Below are 23,837 nucleotides of genomic sequence, written 5' to 3'. Positions count from 1 at the left end.
CTCAACAGATCAGGTCCAGAGTCCTTTTGCTACAAGGACTTGCCCAGAGCATTAACCTCAGGGCCAGAGTTTTGGGATGTGCCTGCGAGTGGCCCGGGGTCAGGCATTCTGGTGTGCTTAATGGCTCAGAACAGCTTTTCCAGAGTCTTGGCGCAGGAGCAACGGTGCGGCCATAGTGGACAGCTGGAACGCCAGGACAGGCTTCACCTGTGCAATCGCGGTTCACTGGCTCAAAGGAGGAGGCGCTGGGTCGATTCCGCTCCCACTTGGAAGGGGCTGGCCTGCAGCTACTCGGTTCCCGATCGCCTCCAGGTCCCGCCTAGTCCGGTTTGGACACTTCCGCCACCTCACCTGTTGCACCGGGTCTCCCCGGCGGCGCCTAACCCTCCCAGAGCCTATCAGCGCCTCTAGAGCTGGGCGGGAGGGACCGTGGGACCTCATGCCTGACCAGGTCCAGTTCGGGCAGGTTTCGTTGGTCCCGGAGTGCGCGCCTCCACCCCTAGCGGCTGAGCGCACCAGAGAAACCCCTTAGGACCTCTAGCGCAGCCAGTGCGAAAACCCCGTGTGCGCGCCCACGCCGGTGCTGGCTCCCGGGAGCGCGCCTGCCCCTCCCCCTCCCCTGCCCATGCTAAAGAGGAGCGCGCCTGCTCCGCCCCCTCCCCGTTCCCCTCCCCGCGCCGTTTTCCCCGCTCCCTTCTGGTCCGGCCCGCGCAGCGCTTTCCAAGTTGCAAAGCAAGTTCAGCGGTGGCCGGCGGCTGTAGTGGCGGTGGTGGCCCAGGCGCCTGGAGGCCCCTAGGTGGTGGGCTGGTTCGTGCTTCCCGGAGTGCATGGGCGTGGGCCTTAGCGGCTGGAGGGGCTGAGCGCCCCGCGTCATGGAGGGCGCCGAGCCCCGTGCACGGCCCGAGCGCCTGGCCGAAGCTGAGGCGCGGGCGACCGACGGCGTCCGCCTGGTGGAGGTGCAGCTGAGCGGTGGTGCCCCTTGGGGCTTCACCTTGAAGGGCGGCCGCGAGCATGGCGAGCCTCTGGTCATCACCAAGGTAAGGCTACCTAGGGCTCTGCCCCGTGACAGTCCTGAGGTAGTCCGGACTCAGAAGACTGGTCGGGGTTTCGGGGCGCTGGATGGGACGTCCGGATCGCGGCCTCGCTTTCTAGGGCGCGTCTGTCGGAGTCACCTGTGGGTACTGGGTTCTGTTCAGCCATAGGTGTGTGGTTCCGGCTGCATCCTAGCCGCCCTCGGGCGGCTCCCAACATTGCTGGTAGTTTCAATGGCTCCTGTTCCGGGTCTCCTTCCCCTCCCCCTCTGGGAAAGGGCCTGGCAGTCCCCTGTAACTCCTGGCCTGCCCAGCGGTGGACCTACACCTGCGAGGCTGCCATGAGATGAAGGAAAAAAAAAATCCCAGGATCCAGGGAGTGGGTACAGCTTTCCCAACTTTTGTTTGCTTGTTTAGGGCCCTTGGTTGTTATCCTTTTGATCTGTACCGGTTTTCAGTCTGAAACCCGGTACTAGAAACTGCTGCTAGGCAGCTTCACGATTCCCAGGAGCTAATCAATATTTGCTGACTTTCGGCTTCCTGTCCTACATCCACGCGCTCTGGATATCTACCAACACTTAATGAAACTTTTTCAGAGTGCTTTTAAGATAGAATTTGAGTTTTGATAGTAAGAAATGAGACCCTACTTGGAATTAGTGAACGCGTGTGAGTATGAGTGTGTGTGTGTGTATGTGTATGTGTGTATGTAGGTTGCTTTAGAATTGGTATTCTCCTAAAATGCAATCCATCTTGATACTTACCAACTAAACGTGTATAAACCTGTACAAACAAATAACAAGCCAATCTCTCAGGTGCTCTGGTTAAAAGAAACTAGGGCCCTGTTCTCTAAGCACCGATGAGTCTTACCAGTCCTAAGGGCAAAGTCTCCTTTAAAATGCAAATATTCCTGGCTGCTTAGAGGTGTTTGAAGGTGTGAAGGTGACTTAAAAATTTCCTTATCTTCCCATCCTCATTAAAAGCATGAAGAATTAGGTGGCTCCACTGGTCTTGAATTTGAATTGTGGTATGGTGGTGGTGGTCAAACAGCAAAGACCTCAGATCGATCAATCACCTCTAACCTTGTTACAAAATTAGCCACCATGTAATGCTTTATATCAAACTGGATTCTTTTTGTTTGATTGTGCCATTCCAGGGAATCAAAACCCCAGGGCATTACACATGCTAGACAGGTTCTGTACCACTGAGTTACATACCAAGTCCAAGTCTGTACACTCACCCCCTTTTTCTTTTTGGTGCTAGGATTGAACTCAACTTTGCCAGTGTTAGGCAAGTACTCTTCTTCCACTGAGCTATTTACAGCCCCATTTTTATTTTTATTTTTGAGACAAGGGCTTACTAAGTTTCCCTAGCTTGCCTTGAAGTTGCAGCTCCTCAGCCACCTGAGTGCTAGTATTACAGGGATATACTACCACAGAGAATCTCATCTGTGGCTTTAAAAAATAATTATTTTTGTTTCATGTGCATTGTGTTTTGCCTGTGTGAGGGTGTCAGATCCCCTGGAACTGGAGTTACAGACTGCACTCACAGTTCTGCACTGCTACATGGATGAGTGCTAGGAATTGAACCTGGGTCCCCTAGAAGAGCAGCCCATGTTACTCTGTGCCTTTTAATAAATGTTTTAGAGGTCATTTCTGATATAGTTAAAAATATATCAGGTACTCAGTTCTTTCATGGTCCGTATTTTTTGCTGCTGTTGTTTGTTTCTTCTTTTTCCTCCTCTGAGACAATCTTTTGGTATATTCTTGATAGGATTTGGAACTTTCAATTCTCCTACCTCAGCCTTCCAATTACTGGGATTTCAGATATAATGGCTTCATGCTTGACATATATTTGTTTTCTTCCCCTTTTTGATTTTTTTTTTATCTTTAGCCCCATGTATTCCAAGCATCTGGTCTTGAGCTTTCTATGTAGCTCAGAGATAACCTTAAACTCCTAACCCTCTTGCCTCTGCTTTCCCATTGTACTACCACATCTAGTATGTACTTTTAAAAAACAACACAACAGGATTCCACACATCTTCCTCATACTTGTTTGTATATCAGATGGAATATGCTATACATCACTGAGTTGAAATTTTAGGATTTTTTTTCTTTATTTGGTTTTTCGAGACAGGGTTTCTCTGTAAAGCCCTGGCTGTCCTAGAACTCACTCTGTAGACCAGGCTGGCCTCAAACTCAGAAATCCGCCTGTCTCTGCCTCCCAAGTGCTGGGATTAAAAAAAGGTGTGCACCACCACTGCATGATGAAATTTTAGGATTTTTAAAACAGTATTTTTAGATTTATTTCTTTTACTTATGACTATTTTTACCTGAATGTATGTATGTGCCCTCTGCAACAAGTGTTCTTAAGCACTGAGACATCTCTCTAAGCCCTAGCATTTGGGCTTTCACTGTATAAGAAAGTTGGAAGTTATTTTAAATGGAAATATTTGCTAGAGGGATTTTTGTCCTCCTTTGTATCAGATAGTCCTGGTTTTACAAACCTCTACATGTTTGGTGGTCTCCTGGCTCACGCTTAGCTTTGCAGAAATGGAAGTAGGTACTGGTCAAACTCAGCCATGCTAAGCCGTACTACTGAGCTAGCTATATTCTCACCTATGCATAGTTTTTCACATGTTTCATTATAACTGAAAATTTATAGGTTTGTTGCTTAGGATGGATGGGACTCAGAACAACTTGGGGTTTTTGTATTTCCATGCTCACATAGACATTCATGTGCTCTTGCTCTTGTGTTTGTGCACGTGCATGTACTTTTACCACATGTTCTATTGTATAGAATTAACAGTATTTCATGTACTTGTCAATTCTTTAATAGTAAGAATATTAGTGGATAGACCCAGCAAGATGACTCAGTTCCTAAAGGCATTTGCCACTAAGCCTGATGACCTGAGTTTGGTTTCTGAAACCTACATGAACATCATGGTGCACATACAGTAAAAGTAAAAACAAAAAGATTATCAGTGGTGCTTGCTTACAGCATGAAATTTGGTAATTATTTGCCATATTACTTAAAAATGATGAAGAGCTGGGTAGAGAGATAGCTCAGTGGTTAAGAACATTGTTGGTTTTTCCAGAGGACTCAAATGCCATTGCAAGCACTTACATGGTGGCTTACAACTTCTGTAACTCCAGTCCTAGGGAATCTGACACCTTCTGGCCTCCACAGGCAATGTCTGCATGTGTTATGCAGACATACATTCAGACAAACATTCATACATGTGAAATAAAATCTCAAATAATATGAAGGAAACATGTCTGTTTACAGCCAATTAAAGTTAGAAATAGACTGTTCTGTAGATACTAGTAGAAAATTGTTCTTCACCTGGAATTTACTTCAATCTAAATTTTTACTTTTCTAGTAGAAATGTTATTGAAGCTTATTAAATATGGTTTTTTGTTTGTTTGTTTTTTGAGACAGGGTTTCTCTGTATAGCTCTGGTTGTCCTGGAACTCACTCTGTAGACCAGACTGGCCTCGAACTTCAGAAATCCTCCTGCCTCTGCCTCCCAAGTGCTGGGATTAAAGAAAGGCGTGCGCCACCACTGCCCAGCTTAAATATGTTTTTTCTGATAGTTCTTTTTCCATTTAAAAAAAAAATCTATGCAGTAGTTATTATATGTTGGATCCTTGGTATACCATAAGGGCTTTCTGTTTAATTTTCTGTTAATTAGAACTATATTATTTTTATATTATATATTCATTATAATTTTAATTCTATTTATTAATAATTTTCTGTTTAGCTGATACTGATTTGGAAGTAGCTTGATCTAATTTAAAAGGACACATTCTTTTGATAATAATGTGACTATCATTTGAAGATCTCTATGAGTACATCATATCTTAGAACTGGGAGGGGCTGGAGATGTGTGTAGCTAGTTGGAGTGCTTGCCTGGCCTATACAAGATGCAGAGTATGATCTTCAACATCACAGGACAAAACAAAACTAGAAGAGATGGTAAAAATCAGGCTGATTTAGTTCTGGTTTTTATCTGAAGGAGTCTCATTGGCCCATTTTGTGGATTAACAGCTATGACCAAGTGAGGGTCAAATGGTGGACTCTAAGGTCACAGACATGGGAAGTCCTAGGTAGTACCTTGAAAGTCAGACTCTGATTGTGAATATCTGTCTTGCTTCCTGTCCAGCAGATGCTATCTGCTTGTGACTGAACTCCCTTGCTGTGTTATTTATACTGAGTAACTCGATGCCATCTGTAGGGTGACAGTTTTTCCATCTTGGCGCCATTGATATTCTGTTGTAGGGTCTCTTCGGTGCACTGTAGTCCATTTAGCTGCTTCTTTGGCTTCTACCTACTGAAGGTCATTGACACATGTCTCCAGGTATGACAGTCTGAATGTTTCCAGACATTGCCACATGCCCCCACTCTACAGTTATGAATCATTTATTAGGCTCCTGGTGTGTCACCTTTTCTTTTAAAGACTTTGGACTTTTATTTTTTATTTTTTAAAATTGTGGCCTTTTAGTGGTGTGTTTGAAGGCTCTTGGCATTTTCAGTGTTTTCATGTAGGTCTGTTTTTCTTTTTGAGATGAGCTCTTGGCTTTGAGAAAAGGCTTTATTTACACAGTAAAATGCAAACAAGTACTTGCTTCATCTGCATTTTTGTAGTTGGAGAAAGGAAATAGAGAGCAGACTCCCCAGAACTGTGTGCTTTATAGGCAATCAAAGTAGATGCTGGAGAAGTTCTGATTTTTCTCAGGATCCGTTTTGAAGTTAAAGGACATTAACTTTCCCTGAAAAGTAGTAGCATTGTAGAATTTCAGATGCAGGCCTGAAACTCTACGAGACCTCTGCTGAAGTATGGTTAGGAGTCATAACTTCTGAGTATATTTAATAACATTGTAGCATGAAATTTTGCTACCATTAGCAAACAAGCAAAATATGTGTGTGTGTGTCCTCCACAAAAAAATGAAAACACATTAAATTTAATTTTTTCATTCTGATATTGCAAGAAAAACAGGAACAACCTGCAGTTTCTAACAGGTGTCATGACTTGGTAATATTCTTTGAGAGTATCCATATGTTCAGAAATTCTCAGGGAACTGGAATATTACACAGTTAATTTTCTATTTAGCTGATGGGGTTTTGTAAGTAGGTGAGCCACTGGGTTGTTGTTGTTCCCCCTGCTCCCACCCCTCTCCCCCAGCCTTTCCCCCCCATATTATGGAAACAGGGCTTTGCTGGTGTTTCTTGTTCCTTTCTCTATCAATTTAGCCACTGAGAATTTCAGTGGGGGAGGAGACCAAGCTCATTTCTGTGATGTCACCCACTGGAGAGTTGCATCTGCCAGCTGGGTATCAGGAGGCCCCCTGCAACCTCAGGAATGTTTATCAAGGAAGAAGGAATGAAGCCGTGGCCCTGGCTGTTCATCATTTATTAAAGCCCCCTTCCTCCCTTAAGATGCCAGAAATTGCTAAGAATACATTCATCAGGGCCTGGGCTATCTTGGCCTTCCTGGCAAGCTCCTTTGAAAACCTGGTTTTCAAATTGTCTTTGGGAAATAAAACATTCTTGATGTGTGCATTTGTGTATGTGCACTACAGTGGTATAGGATACTTGGAAGTGTTTTATAGACAAGGACAAGCAGTTGGTGATGGGTATGTGTGTGAGGCCTACTGTGTAGCAATAATGCCTTAGTGATTGAAAAAGGAGTGTAGAGGCTGAGTGGAGTTAAGTCATGGTGGCCTGAGACCAGAGGTGTTAGAACAGTAGCCCAATGGTTGTTTCTTGTACTCTTTTGTTTGTTTGTGTTTTTTTTAAGTTTTATTTTTATTTTATTTATATAAATGTTTTGCCTGCATGTAAGTGCACAGAGTAGTGTCCACAGAGGTCAGAAGATAGATCGGATCGAATTATAGAAGGTTGTAAGCTGCCATGTGGGTACTGGGAACTGAACCTGAATTCTCTGCAAGAGCAGCTGGTGCTTAACTGAGTCATCTTTCCAGACCTTGTTTATTCTTGAGACAGTCTCCATAGAGCCCAGGTGGGCCTCAAACTTGGTATACAGAGAAGGATGACTTAAACTTCTTGTCCTCCTGGCTCCAATTAGGTCTTTTACAGTTTTATGCCCCCACAGCTATGGGGTATGGTGCTAGGGATTTTGAGAGACAGTGAGGTACTTTACCATATGAGCCCCATTCCTATCTCCTATATTTGATTTTGAGACAGGACCTCACCAAGCTGTCCTGGAAATCTGTGTCAAATTACTTGAGTCTGAGTGCTGAGATTATGAGCATGTGCTACTATGCTTAAAGGATTTTTGTTTTTTTTTTTGTTGTTGTTTGTTTTTTGTTTTGACAGTGCCGGTGGTGGTGGGGGTTACTGGCAGTTGATCCAGAGCTTTCTAAAGGCATGAAGTTCCAGTTGATGTTTTGAAAGTGGGAATCATTGAATTTAGTAGTGGAAAGATAAATGTGAACTTCTGTCTAGGTCTTGGTTCACTTCTGTGTGGCATACAGTTCACAGCAGGCCAAACTATTACTTTGTTAGTGTTTGAGAGTGCTTGGGTCTCCTGCCCACCTCCCACCCCCACCTCCTCACACTAGGATGCTAAAGTCATATAAGTCCTCAGAATTGTAAAACCCTGTCTCTATGGCAGTCACAGCAGGATTTGGAGCTATTAGGATGAATGTAATTCTGAAGATATATTTGTAGTGAAAATTCATAGTCTGGTTAAAAAACACTAGGTAAGTTTTTTTTTTTTTTTTTTTTTCCCTGTGCTGAAAGGCCTTTTCACTTGGGAGACTTGCCTTGCCAACTGGCTTTCAAATATATCTTTATTACCCCTTCCAGCTTGCAAATTAACTTGGCCTTGTGGAATTCTAATCCTTGTTCCTTCAGAGATGTTTTAGGCACAGGGGGTGGGGAGCCAGGCACAGTGCCTAAAGATGTTGTCCAAGGCCTTCTAGCTGGAGGCTTTCAGGTTCAAGTCATGGAGGATTCTCCCTATGGGAGGCACTAGAGTATGTGACTCACACCTATAAATCCAAAGGCTTCCACCATTACAAAAAACTATAAACCTGAGCTATGCCCCACACTTCTGTATTGTACTGAATACGGTCTACCTGGCTGAGGTAGGAGTATTGCTTAACATGTCCTAACATTTATCTCTTGGGAAAATAATAAAGGTAGAAAGCTAGTTTGCCTAAGAGCTACATGTCAAATAATAAATAGTAGTTTTCACTCAGACATAATGAAATTTATTTATTTATTTATTTATTTATTTATTTATTTATTTATTTTTAGCACTTACTTAAGAGAACTTTTTAAAATGCATTTTGGAATTATCTTCCTGCAGAAGTTGTTTTGTATCAGCATGCAAATAGGCTTGGATTTATGGCCCAGCTCTTAGAAGCAAAGGAGTAAAAGTCCTGGGGTCTGTGGAACTTTTCTTTGCATGCCAGGCAAGGAGGAAACATTCAGTGAGATAATTTCAACATATAAAGGCTGAATGGACTTTTTATTCAGGCTTTCTTTTACTTTCAGACACTAGAAAGGTATGAGGCCAAGACCTCTAGGAGAAATTGCACAGGATTTGGAAGGATAGGTTCTTTTGATATATGTATGCTGAGAATTTTAACCCACAGGAGGATTTTGAAAGAGTTCTAGTAGGACTTTAAAACATACAGCTGGATGAGGAGTGAAGGGAATTGGTGGTGCCTGAAGATATGACTCAGTTTTCTTTTTATACTGAAAAATATTTTTCATGTAGTATATTTTGATTATGTTTTTCCTTTCCTAATCTCCAACTCTTCCCAGTTCCTTCCCACCCCTCTACCCACCCACCTTTATGTTCTCCCCCTCCTCTCTGGTTTTTTTTTGAGACAGGATTTCTCTGAGTAGCCCTGGCTGTCCTGGAACTCACTCTGTAGACCAGGCTGGCCTCTAACTCAGAAATCCGCCTGCCTCTGCCTCCCAAGTGCTGCGATTGAAGGCGTGTGCCACCACCTCCGGGCCTGTAGATAGCTTCTTGGTTAGGGGTGGGAGATTGCGTCCATTTACCACTCAGAGTCTCAGTGCTGGGTGGGACTTGTGCAGGCCTTGTGAATTCACAGGCTCTATGAATTCATATGTGCATTGTTAGGCCCAAAAGAAACCCAGAAATGGTTAACTGCGGTGCCTATTAGCATACTAAAGGGCACACTGGCATCACAAATACCTGCTAAAGAGCATCCTGGCTCTTCTCACCTTACCTTAAACTTTTCCAGCTCACAGGCCTCTCATTGCTCTGTAATCCTGCCACTTGGGTCATGCATCCTCTTGGCCCCCTCTTTTGCTTCCCCTGCCCACCACAGCCATATTTGGTCTACTCCTTCTCTCCCTGCTCTGGACTCCTCTAGATGCCTCTAGATATTCTCTTCCTCATATCTACAATAAAAACCTTCCCTTCAACCACACTTTGGAACAGTCATGTCCTCATCTTATACATCTGGTGTCAAAATTCCCACTCTGTCTTTCTGCTTCTCTCTTTCTCTCTCTCTCTCTCTCTCTCTCTCTCTCTCTCTCTCTCTCTCTCTCTCTGTATCTCTCTCTCTTTCTCTCTGTATATGTGTGTGTGTGTGTGTGTGTATGTGTGTGTGTGTGTGTGTGATGTCTGACCAGTTATATCTGGGAGACACTTTCCCTAGAGTTGTCATCACCTCTGGCTCTTACAGTCTTTCTGCTTCCTCTTAAATGTAGATCACAAGGCCTCGAGGAGAGGGATATGATGAATCCATCCATTTAGGACTGATGGCTTCAGAGTCTGTCTATTGTCCAGTTGTGGGTCTGTGTTAGTTCCTATATAGTGTAAGAAGATGCTTCTCTGATGGGCCAGCAAGGCACTCATCTATGGGAGTAGCAGTATGCCATCAGGAGTCATTTTATTGCTGTGTTCCTTTAGCAGAATAATAGTATTAGACTAGGATCATGACCTAGTCTTAGGTTCTTAGCCACTTAACCAGTGTTAGGTATAAGTTCTAGCTCATGGAGTGGTCTTAAATCCTACCAGAAAGTGATTGGTTACTCCTATATGTGTCACTATTGTTCCAATTTATCTTGCAGGCAGGTCACTGTTGTACTTCACAGGGTGTATAGCTGGGAGATAGATATTGATGATTTTCTTCAAAGTACATTCCAGTACCATGAACACTAGTTAGTAGATATGAAGCTTCTAGTTAGTACCAGCTTGACTTCTCTAGTGACATATATTATCATAAGGTCTTACCATCAGGTTGCATGGTTCGGCTTTGGCTGTCTTAGAAAAAAAAGGAAAATAATTGAACATGAACTGCAAAGAAAAGGTATCCTCCCTTCTGTCTTGGATGAGGAGACCATAGGCTGTTTTGTATTTTTAATTCCAAGAATATTAAGTTTCAAGCAATAATGACTGCCTGTATAGGAGAAGGAAGAAAAAGAGTACTCTAAACTGGCTAGGAATGTCTGTGATTATCTTTTGGCCATAGATTGATTCTTAAGATTATCAGATCAAAGGCAAATATTAAAGGTCATGGAGAAACCCAAGCAGGGTTGATTCTGTGTCCTTGAAGATCAACATTTTTACTTATTGTCAGAAGAAAGGAAGCAGAGTGCTTGTGTTTTGTTGTTGTTGTCGTTTGTTTTGTGAGGCCAGATATTGGTGTACATGGACAATCCCAGCACTGGGGGAGGCTGGAGTAGGAGGGTGGCAAGTTCTACTTTACCTTGGCTACTTAGACCCTAAAAAAATTGGGAGATGGGCATTTAGTCAGTGGTAGAGTGCTTGTCTACGGGAATGAGACTCTGGGTCTGATCTCTAGCACCCAAGCTGGTGCAAAACTACGTATGTGGTCCAGGTTGGCTTGGAAAGCCACAATCCTTCCTTGCTTCTTAAGTGCTGGGAGAGGGAGAGGTAAAAACATGCCCATCCCAGTTTTGTTTTTATGTTTATGGAAGTGGCTCTTTAGTATTAAAGTTTAAATAATCAAATGGTTGTTCTTATGTACTCTAAATTACCAGGTGCTGAACGTAGGCCTTTTGTATGCTAGGCAAAGGCTCTAATATATGTTCTCCATGACCACCAGTGAGATACAGTACCAACTATTGAAACTTTCATTTATTTCTTTTGGCACATGGGTTCTTATCCTTAAACAGTCCATTTATAATTTTTATAGATGTTACTCTAGTTTTTGTTACTTTTTCTTTGCACTATAGACTAGGATTTAGTCTTGCCTCTGCAAAAACTCCTCTGCTAGTCTTTCCTCTCCCAACTCCTTGGGCATATTTCTTGTCTTTAAGGATCCCAGTGGATCCTTATACTATAATTTTGGCTACAAGAATATTTTTTCAACTTGGACATTATTGATGTTTTGGGCCAAGTGATTCTTTTTTTTTTTTTGGTATTTTCGAGACAGGGTTTCTCTGTATATCTCTGGTTGTCCTGGAACTCACTCTGTAGACCAGGCTGGCCTCGAACTCAGAAATCTGCCTGCCTCTGCCTCCCAAGTGCTGGGATTAAAGGCGTGTGCCACCACCGTCCGGCTGGGCCAAATGATTCTTTATCATGAGGTCATTTGTGCAAGGTAGGATGTTCAGCAGAATCCCTAGCCTTTTAGGCTAATTCCCCCCTCAGTGACAGCTGGTGACAGCCAGACAGACCCCCAGATTTTGGTAGATGTTTTCTGTGCTGGTTAGTTTTTTGTCAACTTGACACAAACCAGGATCATCTGAAAGAAGTAATCCCTGTTGTGAAAATGCTTCTATTCGAATGATGTGGAGGCAAGGCTGTGGTACATTACCCTGATTGGTTATTTGTGGGGGAGGGCCTAGCCCACTGTAGGCACTGCCACACCAAGGCAGGTAATCCCAGGGTTTGTGTGAGAAAGTGGGCTGAGCCAGCTGGTGAGGAGCAAGGCAGCACTCCTCCATGACTTCTGCCTTAATTCATACTACCTCCAGATTCCTGCTCTGACTTCTCTTCATACAGCACTAATACCTATAAAATGATCCCCAAGTTTCTTTTGCTCATTTTGTTTATCACAGCAACAGAAACCAAACTAGAACACCCTGAGGACTAGGTTAACAATTTTCAGTGCTTATATTATTTTATATTTTTTTCTTTGTGGTGGTAGAGATAGAACCCAGAGCCCCATATTTTCTAGAGTAGTATCTCTCCCTTTGAGCTATATCGTCAATTGCAAAGATTTTTAAAGCTTGCTTTCTGTATTTACTTTTAGTATTTTATGGTATTGAGGATCAACTTAGTGCTGTATCTATTCTATGCAAGTGTTCCCCCACTGAGTTACAACCTAGCCCTAGTCCTATGATTTGGATAGCAAATGATGTCACTGCTAGGCCTATGGGAAGGAGACTGCAGGCATATTGTGATTATTTTTCCTATATAAGATTGCACTTGGGAGGGCTGGAGAGATGGCTCAGTGGTTAAGAGCACTGACTGCGCCTCCGAAGGTCCTAAGTTCAGATCCCAGCAACCATATGGTAGCTCACAACCATCTGTAGTGAGATCTGATGTCCTCTTTTGGAGTGTCTGAAGACAGTTACAGTGTACTTACATATAATAAATAAATAAAATGATCTTTTAAAAAAAGATTATACTTGGGAGACAGAGGCAGGTGGATCTCTGAGTTTGAGGCCAGTCTGGTCTACAGAGGGACAATGTACTTACATATAATAAATAAATAAAATAATCTTTTAGAAAAAGATTGCACTTGGGAGACAGAGGCAAGTGGATCTCTGAGTTTGAGGCCAGCCTGGTCTACAGAGGGAGTTCCAGGACAGCCAGGGCTGTTACAGAGATGAGAGAGAGAGAGAGAGAGAGAGAGAGAGAGAGAGAGAGAGAGAGAGAGAGAGAGAGAGAGAGAGAGAGAGATTGAGAGAGAGATTGAGAGAGAGATTGAGAGAGAGATTGATTTTGATTTATTTCATTGCTTAATTTCTTCTGCAGTTATTATTTATTGTAAATCCTCAGTGATGACACATCTCCATGTATTTTTTATATACACCAAAGTAGCTTTTCTTCACTTTTGCAATATTAGGGGTTATCTTGCCATTTGGATGGCGTTCACCATTCTCCATTTACTGCAGTGCATAATATTATAGAAATGAAGTCAGACATTTCTGGTTCATGATCTGTTAGACTTTCTCTATTTTTTTCTCTCTTATTTCTCATTTACTTGTGGTTTTGATCTTGGGAGATTTTGTTTAACCTTATCTTCCAATCCTTCCACTGAGTTTCAAATTTGTGGCTTCATTTTTTTTCAAATTCCAAATTTTGTTTCAGAGTTGTCCATTTTTTTCTTTTTGACATCATATGGATCTTTTTTTGACTAATTCTTTTGTCTAATAATACTGAGCTCGTTTTCAAAACTATCCATTTTCCATAAGGATTTTGTTTCTGGAGTTGGCTTTTATTATTTGCTTGGCCTTCTCTCTTCCCTTACAGAAGTTTCTGGTGCTCTTTGGACATCTACTGGCATTAAAGAACAGATTGCCTTGAATTACGTATACTGTGCATATGCATGAGTGACCCAGTGAGACTGTTTTTCTGGGAAATCCTGGAAGTCTAAACCTCAGGTTGGTTTTTTTTTTTTTTTTGAGATTGGTCATACACTTATTATGTTGTAACTTTTTGCACATATTTTTTGTGTAGAGTGGACTGCAAGAGATCCTTCCCTTGCTCAGCTGAGTGAACAAAACAGAAGAGTTGTTATGTTCCATATTCTGTCTATAGTAGTTTCAGCTTAAGGGAAGCTATCCACTAATATTAAGTTGTCAATGCCTGCTTGTGTTCAGAGCTAGTTCTTTAACTTGGCCCTTAACCTTTTTAGCCCTCTATCCTCCAGTTAGTTAAACTTAGAATTATTTCTGTTTTATTGTATTACTGTGGGGGATTAAATGAATCAGCATATAAAGCTAGTTCTAATCAACTTGAATTCATTCTCTTTCTCCACGCCCCTACTCAATCCCAGTTCATTATAAAACTGAGAAATTATTTGTTTGTTTGTTTTTTTAATGTTATATGAGTACACTGTCACTGTCTTCAGACACATCAGTTGAGGGTATCAGATCCCATTACAGACGGTTGTGAGCCACCATCTGGTTGCTGGGATTTGAACTCAGGACCTCTGGAAGAGCAGTCAGTGCTCTTAACCTCTGAGCTATCTCTCCAGTCCCCGAGGAATAGTTTATTTATTTATTTTTGGTTTCTTTTTTTTCCATATTTTTTATTTGATGTTTTCTTTATTTACAATGCAAATTTTATCCCCTCTAAAAACTCCCCTATTGGCCCAGCAGTGGTGGCTCATGCCTTTGATCCCAGCACTTGGGAGGCAGAGGCAGGTGGATTTCTGAGTTCAAGGCTAGCCTGGTCTACAGAATGAGTTCCAGGACAGCCAGGGCTATACAGAGAAACCCTGTCTTGAAAAAAAACAAAAACAAAAAACAAAAAACAAAAACAAAAACAAAGCTCTTCTATCCCATCCCCCGCTCCCTGTTCACTAACCCACCCACTCCCACTTCCCTGTCCTGGCATTCCCCTACACTGGGGCATCAAGCCTTCATGAGACCAAGGGCCTCTCCTCCTTGATGTCACACAAGGCCATCCTGGAGCCATGGGTCCCTCCATGTGTACTCTTTGGTTGGTGGTTTAGACCCTAGGAACTCTGGGGGTACTAGTTAGTTCATAGTATTATTCCTCCTATGGAACTGCAAAGCCCTTCAGCTCCTGGGTTCTTTCTCTAGCTCTTCTATTGGGGACTTTGTGCTCAGTCCAATGGAAGGATGGCTGTGAGCATCCACTTTCTGAGAAATTATTTTTTTAAAAAAATGTATATGTATACTTCTGTCTTAGGGTTTCCATTGCTGTGAAGAGATACCATGACCAAGGCAACTCTTATAAAGGACAAAATTTAGTTGGGGCTGGCTTACAGGTTCTTTTTGAGGTTCAGTTCATTATCATCATGGTAGGAAGCACATCAGCCTCCACACAGGCATGGTTGCTGGAAGAGCTGAGAGTTGTATATCTTCATCCAGTGGAAACCAGGAGCAGACTCTCTTCAGGCAGTGAGGAGGAGGGCCTCAAAGCTCAACCCCGGTGACACACTTCCTCCAACAAGGCCGCATCTCCTAATAGTGCCTTTCCCTGGCCCAGTATATTTAAACCACCACAGTATCAAAGTACTGTTTTACTATAGACAGAATTAGAGCTGGATTTTACATGTTATAGAAATTTAATATGTACCAAGGTGATTTTGTTACTACTTACCCATTATCTATGGGTTTCATAGATAATGCATTGAAATTAAAGATACATCTAATTTGGGGATGTTCTTCAGTGATAGAGTGCTTACTTAGTGTGGGCAAGGCCCTGAGTTTGATCCAAAGTTGCAAATGATAGATACATAAATACATGAAAGTAAAAGCTACATCTAATATTAGCTTCAGTCTATTGTTTGCATTTTATGTAGCCCTAGAAATGATTATTTTCTTCTATCTCTCCAAAACTTAAAATTTTACAGTAATACTTATTATAATACAAATAAACAATAACACATTTTGCTAATTTTATAATAATGTAAATGTTCTTTCAGATCAACAGGAGTTGTCAAAGTTGATATTGTTTTAAGGTAAATGAAAGTAGTGGGAAGGATAAATGTTAAACATGCTTGTGACATCAGGCTACATTTTACCTCACTCTTTTATTGATTTGTAATAGAAAATCATTCAAGGAGTTGGATTCACAGGTGTGGTGTGGGTGTACTTTGTGGAAAACTCCATGTAGCTACTTCCCATGCAGCTAGATATGGCTTTGTGACCATCCTACCTCAGTGAAGTCCAAACAGAAGTAATGTCTGCCATTTTATATGTGTCTCCCAGAGAGTCCCCCTCTGCCTGGTTGGGATAAAGATAAACTTTCAGAGCAGGGCTTTATCAACATAGGTCCTCGAATGACTAATGAGGTTGTTTCCCAGGACGTGGTGGTCATTCACAGAGTACTACTGTTATGAGCAGCATGATCATTCACCTTATATATACTACTACTACAAGAAACAAACCTGCATTGTGTTTTGGTTCCTGGATTGCTTATTAAGTCAGACTGTTCTAACAAATGAAATCCTGGCACTAATCAAAAGTTTTTCTTTTAACAAATATGCTCAAGGACAAAATATATAATGCTTGATACCTGTGTAGGAGGACATATTTTACTTTGTTGGAACAATCACAGTGGTTGTCCAGTTAGCACACAGCTTATTCCTTACATACTTATTATGTAATGTGAGACTTCCACACCTGTGGCTTCTTCAACTCTAGCCTTTCGTTTTAGTCAGTAATTTAAATCTCATTTAGTCTTGATTTTCCTCCAGGTCTGTAGATGCTTACTTGGGAATTCTGTAGAGGAAGAGCAGAAAGCTGGGCAAATGCTTAGGGTAGATAATTAGCCCTCAGGTAGGACTGGGTGATGTAATGATGTTGGAGTTTGTACCTTTGACCTGGCAGTGCTGTCCTTTTCTTAACCACATGGCTTTAAGTGGAGAACATGTTGCAGGGAAGGCTACTTGTTAAGTGGTCATGAATCGAGCTGCCTTCATCAGATTAGCTAGTTATAATCCTGAATGACAGACTTTTTTTCCCCTTGAGGAATAATAACAGCACATAGACACATATGAGTTGGATTGGCAGTGTGAAAATAGATAAAGATGAGGGTCCCAGGAAATGCTAGGCAAGTAGCAGAAAGTTCTTCCTGCATTTGTGAAGTAAGTAAAGGTAGTTCTTCATCTATAGATCCAGATTCTGTATCTGATGAAATTTTATCTATATGTTAATTGTATATATGTTTGTAAATTTGCAAACAATGTGATGTTTATCAGTGTTAGTTTTACATAAGTTTGTAAAGTTGTGTGCATGGTGGCAAGGTGGTATTTTAATATTGCCTGGGGCTATAGTTTCGTTGATAGAGCAATTGCTTCATATGAACAAAATCTTAGGTTTGATCCATATTCTGCACACCCAGACACAGAAAATATATTGATTAGTAGCTTAAACATAATATGGTCCTTGTGGAAGTATAGCTGTATTTATTTATTTTTCTCTACTCAGGAATTCTGTGCTGAAAACAATATAAAGACTTAATGTTAAGTGCTTGAAGATAATCATCTTAAGAATCACATTGTCAAACTGGGTGTGGTGGCACAGAAATCCTAACTCTCAGCCCTTAGAAAGTGGAGGCAGGAGGATCAGGAATTCAAGGTTAATTTCTGCCATTATAGAATTAGTTTCAGGCTATATAAGGGCATATCTCAAAAAGGAAAACAAACACACAAAAAAGATACTGCCAAATCTTTAGAATCAAAAGACAGATCAAAAGAAGTTTAATTTGTTCACTTTGAAGTGTTAAAAAAAGACTTTTGGGTCTAGAGAGATGGCTCAGTTTTTTGAGAGCATTGAGTTTGGTTCTGAGCCAAATGGGGATCATTATTTATCTTTTCTAGTCTCCTGGATTTCTAATCTTGACTATAGGTTTATTATTAAATCTAGAAATCATCTTTGATAATTCTCTCATTAAACTTCTATAACCAGTTGGTTATGAACATATACTTGTCACATATTCTTCCTGGTGAGATGTTAAATATCTATTTATATGCTCAGGTGGAAGGGCATGGATATAACACAGAAAGGATTCCATCTAAGTGCCTCCTGATGAACCAGTGAGTTTGTTGGTATTTTCCTGCTTTAGCTGTTTCTGAAGTCACTCACCATCTGGTGGATGTGGGTGTGATTGGAGAGAGGTGTGGTCCAGGATAAGGCTTCTGTTGAGAAGCCATGACCAAAGGAAGGTCATGGAATGGCAGACCCAGCAAATTTAAAGGTAGAGAGGCTGATTATGAGGTACACTTGAGCACAGGGAACTGAGGTTTTGTCCTGGACAAGGAGGGCTTTATGGTGAGGATTGTTGTGAGTATTTAAACAGTTTCCACTTCTTTCTGACCTTGTAGCTTTGAAAGCATTCTGATCTTGAATTGTAGGAATTTCTCTTAGTACAGTGATTCTCAACCTTCCTAATGCTGTGACCCTTTAATACAGTTCTTCATGTTTTGGTGACCCCCAGCCATAAATTTTTTTTGTTGCTGCTTCATAACTGTAATTTTGCTCCTGTTGATGAATCATAATATAAATAACTGATATATGATCCCCAAAGAGGTTGTGACCCACAGTTTGAGATCCACTGTTTATTTATGGTCATATTTATGGTCATTTTGCATCATCTCAAATTGAAGATGCACCATATAGTATCTAAGTTTCTTTCTTTGGGGTGACTAGGAAAGGAAGGTCTTGAGAAGAAATGGTTGTGTCTTGTTTGTTTTATTGAGATATTCTAGGATTACAGTATTGTGCCAGTTTTCCTCTTGATTTTTTTTTGTTTAGTCATGAAAAGTTGATACTATATGCTTCACAATCCTTCCTCCTACCATCCTTTAAGGTTTTTTTTTTAATTTTATGTGTATAGTTGTATAGTTGTTTTAGCTTACATGAACATCTGCATGCCACTTGTATGCCTAATGCCCATGGAGACCAGAAGAGGGCTTGGAGCCATGGTTGTGAGTCACCATGTAGGTGTTGGGAATCAAACCCAGATCTTCTGGAAGAGCAGCCAGTGATCTTAACCACTGAGCTATCTCTATGCTCTCCACTTTTAATTTTGTTTTTTTTTTTTCTAAGATGGTAAATTAGTTACTTTTAAGATTGCTACTGCAACGTGACACAAACAATATAAGGAAGGAATTTTTTTGGCTTAGATCAAGAATTCAGTCCATTGTGGCAGCAAAGTTATGGTTATAGGAGCATGATGTAGCTGGTCACATTACACCTGTAGTCAAAAAGCAGAGAGTGATGAATCTTTGTGTTCAGCTTACTTTCTCCGTTAGATTCAGTCCAGGATCCAAGCACATGCTACCCATGTTTGGGTGGATGTTCCCACCTCAGTTAACCTAATCTAGATAATTCTTTACAGGCATGCTCAGAGGCTTGTCTCCTAGGTTAATTTGGATCCAGTAAGTTTGACAATCAACATTAACCATAACAGATGGGAATATGCTATATTTGTTTCCCAGGCTGGCTTTAAATTCCTAGGTTCAAGAAATCTTCCTGCGTTAGACTTTTTAGTACTTGGGACTGTAGGTGTCAGCTACTGTGTTCACCTAAATTTCTTCCTTTTAACATGTAGGCTTAAGGGTTATTTTTCTCAAATTTACTGAATCTCATAGTTATCACTTTAATGCCAGAACATTTTTATCAACCCCAAAGAAATCTTGCACCTCCATTCCTTTCTACCCTCTAACTACATCTTTAGCACCCACTAAGTGTTTTTTTTTTAAGATTTATTTATTTTATGTGTATGAGTACACTGTAGCTGTACAGATGGCCGTGAGCTTGCTCAGGCCCCACTCGCTCTGGCGTAATACACTGTAGCTGTCTTCAGACACATCAGAAGAGGGCGTCAGATCTCATGACGGATGGTTGTGAGCCACCATGTGGTTTCTGGGATCCGAACTCAGGACCTGCGGAAGAGCAGTCAGTACTCTTACCCACTGAGCCATCTCGCCAGCCCCCCACTAAGTATTTTTATTTCTCTCACTCTGTAAGGGTTTGTCTAGTTTAGGTATTTCATAAAAATGGAACCATGCTATGTAGTCATCTGTGCCTAGTTTCTTTCACAAAGCATAATGTTTATGAGGCTCATTCATATATAGTATGATATAGTATGCATCAGTTATGATCCAATACTATTCCATTTTATAAATGAACCACTTTTTTTTATTCATCTGCTGATGGGTATTTCGGTTCTTTCTACTTTTGGAGTGTTATGGATGCTGCTGTTCTGAACATTTATTTACTAACTTTGCCTAGGCATTTTCATTTGGGGAATTTTTTCTTGTATTTCAAGCTTGTTACATTCTCCCCTACCTCCATCCTCTAGGCATGGTATCTGTGAGGCCCTGTGTATAGGGAGGAACCCTGTGCTTCATAAAGGAGTGAAATTGGTCATTCTGGCTCTGAGGATGCTTACACAGAATTTAACCTAGCAATTTAAAAAATGTTGGGACTGGTGAAATGGGTCAGCAGGTTAAAGGCACTTGCTGCTCAAATCCTTGGAATCCTAGCAAAGATGGGTGGAGAGAACATATACAATATTGCATGCCCCTCCTATATTACAGTTTTTCAAAAGCTATAGAATTGGAATATGGGCCCTTGCTTATACAGACATGAATTATATCTCATGATAGCTCTCAGGGTTCTTCCAAACAGATATTTTTCAATCACCAGAGTTTATTTGTCCTTTGGATTTCCATGATAGTCTTTTTACAGTTCTATGAAGTAAACAGAACGATTTTCTACTTTACTAAGGAAGACAAATTTGTTGTGAGGAGGGGAGACTGTACTCTCTCATAGTAGTACCACCATCAGATGGGGACAGGAAGCAGTTCACATGGCTACTGTTCAGGGGACAAGAATGTAGACTTACTTTCTTACAAGATGGCCATCTTTCTTTCCCAAGTGTGTGTGTGTCAATATTCATTCTTTGGTTGGCCCAGTATGAAAATGTCACTATGAAGTGATCCATTGTGAAATGAGTAGTCTTCTTTTATCCCTCCCTACTTTTTCCTCTTTAGAATGACCAACAACTCTGCTGCAAAAGAAAATACAAACCATGTTTCTTGATAGTTTCTGGTTATGTTTCATTCCACATCAGAAGGGAACTACCCCAATAAATCTCTTCTTTATAGAATTAGGGGTCATTGAGTGCATTGTAGGGTTTGTAGTTTTCCTGTGAACATTTCATTTATGTGTTTGGTTTTGGCTTTCTGTGTTTTTGGGATTTCAGTTGTGTGCCACCAAACCTATCTTAATTATTTTTCCTTTCTTTCTTGATTTTTGTATGTGTGCTTTTGATGGAACCCAGAGCCTTGTGAATGCTAGATGTTAAGCAAGCACTCTACACTAAGTTATATTCCCCACTCCCTTCCTTTTTTTTACTTTTTCCCCTTATTTACTTATTGTATACAGTATATGCATGTGTACATGCACTCTTCTGTGCATGCTCATGTGGAGGCTGGGGTTGACTTTGGGCATCCTACTGAGATTCATCTGTCTCTGATACACCAACCCCCATTGCTGGGGTTGCAGTTGTGTACATTATACCTAGCTTTTTATGTGGGTGTTGAATATTTCATCTCAGGTCCTCAAGTTTGCCAGCAAACAGTTTACTCACTGAGACATCTCCTCAGCCCTTCATTTATCTTTCAACTCTGATTTTGTAATAAGTCTGCCATGAGTTTTGGCTGAGGTTGTTCATGTTTAATAGGTATGAACACAGGCTCCAGTATACTGACAAAAGTCAAACTAGGTAGTCAAAATAACAAGGCTCTAACATGGGTCTTAGAGCACATTAATGTATAACTCTTACTTCTCTGTGTCTTAAAAATGTACTCTTTAGCCGGGCAGTGGTGGTGAATGCGTTTAATCCTAGCACTTGGGAGGCAGAGGCAGGCAGATTTCTGAGCTCGAGGCCAGCCTGGTCTACAGAGTGAGTTCCAGGGCAGCCAGGGCTATACAGAGAAACCCTGTCTCGAAAAACAAAAAACAAAAACAACAGGGCTGGCAAGATGGCTCAGCGGGCAAGAGCACTGACTGCTCTTCCACAAGGTCCTAAGTTCAAATCCCAGCAGCCTCATGGTGGCTCACAACCATCCCCAATGAGATCTGATGCCCTCTTCTAGTGTGTCTGAAGACAGCTACAGTGTACTTATTTATTATAGTAAATAAACCTTTGGGCTGGAGCAAGCAGGGTTGACCAGAGCAAGCAGAGGTCCTAAATTCAATTCCCATCTGTACAGCTACAGTATACTTATACACATAAAAAAAAAAATCTTGAAAAAACAACAACAACAACAACAAAAATTGCAGTCTTAAGCCCAGCTTTCAAGGTACAAAACAAAATCCCCAGGATTTTATGAAATGCCCTGCTCTCAACCCTCCACCCCCTTTGGTTTTTCAAGACAGGGTTTCTCAGTGTAACCCTGGCAGTCCTGGGACTTTCTGTGGGCCAGGCTAGCCTCGAACTCACAGAGGTCCACCTGGCTTTGCCTTCCAAGTGGAGTGCTTGGATTAAGGCTGTGCACCACAACTATCTGGCTTCCTTCACCCATTCTTAGCTCCATAAGAAGTACCAGAAATCTCACTCTAACAATAGAGTGCTTGCCGGCTGTGGATGTGCTTGCCCGGCTGTGGTGGCACATGCCTTTAATCCCAGCACTTGGGAGGCAGAGGCAGGCGGATTTCTGAGTTTGAGGCCAGCCTGGTCTACAGAGTGAGTTCCAGGACAGCCAGAGCTACACAGAGAAACCCTGTCTCGAAAAACTAAAACAAAACAAAACAAAACAAAACAAAACAAAACAAAAAACAAAACAAAACAAAAAACCCACAATAGATGTGCTTGGGATGTTTCTAATATCCAGATGACCTTCTCTCTGTAAATTAAGAATCAACAATCATTTTATTTAAAGGTCCACAGTAAATATTTTGAGGGCTGTGTGTCTATGTAGCCAGAAATAGCTATAGACAATATAAAAATGAAAGGACCATCTACCAATTAAACTTTATTCGCAAAAGTTGGCAGTTGAGGGTGGAGCTGTAGAAATCTCAGTAGTTAAGAGCACTTGCTACTCTTGCAGAAGACTCTAGTTCAGCAACCAGGTGGCATCTCACAACTGTTTGTAGCTCCAGCTTCACTGGGATATCTGGCCCCTTCTTCTGGGCTTCATGGGCATGAGGCATGTATGTGGTACACATACATGTAGACATTATGCTTACCCAAAAAAGGCAATGGGAATGATTTGGTGTGCTGATATTAAGCAGTGCATTTTCAGTGTGGTTTCAGCAACATCAGTATCCACTGAGAATTTGTTAGGATAAAAACTTTTGAACCCTGCTCTAGAATTAATGAATTCCATATTGCAAGGCTGTTGAGGATAAGCCAGAGTATCCTGCTACTGACTACTGTGAAGACTATTGCCCTAAGGAGGTAAGGCCATTTGCATTAGAATCATCACCATCATCATTTGATTTTTTTTAAAAAAATTTTATTAGCATATATTGTATGTACTTGATTTCATTATATTTTATATATGCACATAATGTATTTTGATCATAGTCATCTCTCCCCAAAACTCTTTCTTGTTTCCCTTCCCCTGATTCTCTTCTCTTGCCAACTAGTTCTCTTCCTCCTTTTTCATGACTTAAAAAAAAAAACATCTTTTTGATGACCCACTGAATTTAATTAAGGTTGTTTACAGAAGCATGGATACCTTATCAGTAGCTATACCACTGAAGAAAAAGTCTTATTTTTACCTGCAACCATTAACTGGCCATAGATCCTTAGGTATGAGTGTGTCCTCCCTCTTGTGTAGGTAATCACAGCTGCTTTGAGCTCAAGAGAGGACCATTCATATCATGTCTCAACATTCTATTCTATACCATCCTCTGGCTCTTAAACTCTTTTCACCTCATCTTTCACAGTGTTCCCTGAGACTTGGAGGGGGTGATATAGATGTCCCATTTATGGCTAAGCATTCAGTAGTCACTTATTTTCAGTACATTGGTCAGTTAAAAGTCTGCAATTAATACTTCTTGTTTAAAAAAAGAACTTATCTTACCAAAGCTGATATAGTAGCATAGTTATCTTACTTTTTAGGTTTATTTTTAAAACTCTTTGTGTGTGTGTGTGTGTGTGTGTGTGTG

General features: G+C 41.2%; 1 protein-coding gene across 6 annotated transcripts in view; it reads left to right on the top strand.

Annotated features, from left to right (window-relative positions):
* Positions 1–687: 687 nt before the first annotated feature.
* The window catches only part of Shroom2 (shroom family member 2), a 185,609-nt gene continuing 162,459 nt past the window's right edge, over positions 688–23,837 (top strand). For all 6 annotated transcript variants that reach the window (XM_031369741.1, XM_031369731.1, XM_031369721.1 and 3 more), the window contains exon 1: positions 688–1,037. In XM_031369741.1, the coding sequence (XP_031225601.1) occupies positions 873–1,037 (165 nt within the window). In that variant the 5' untranslated portion in view covers positions 688–872. The remainder of the gene's footprint in view (positions 1,038–23,837) is intronic.

This window comes from Mastomys coucha, chromosome X (genome assembly GCF_008632895.1).
Source record: "Mastomys coucha isolate ucsf_1 chromosome X, UCSF_Mcou_1, whole genome shotgun sequence".
Classification (NCBI taxonomy): Eukaryota; Metazoa; Chordata; class Mammalia; order Rodentia; family Muridae; genus Mastomys; species Mastomys coucha.
The sequence above is the reverse complement of the archived record's forward strand: the minus strand, read 5'-3'. Positions and strand labels throughout refer to the sequence as shown.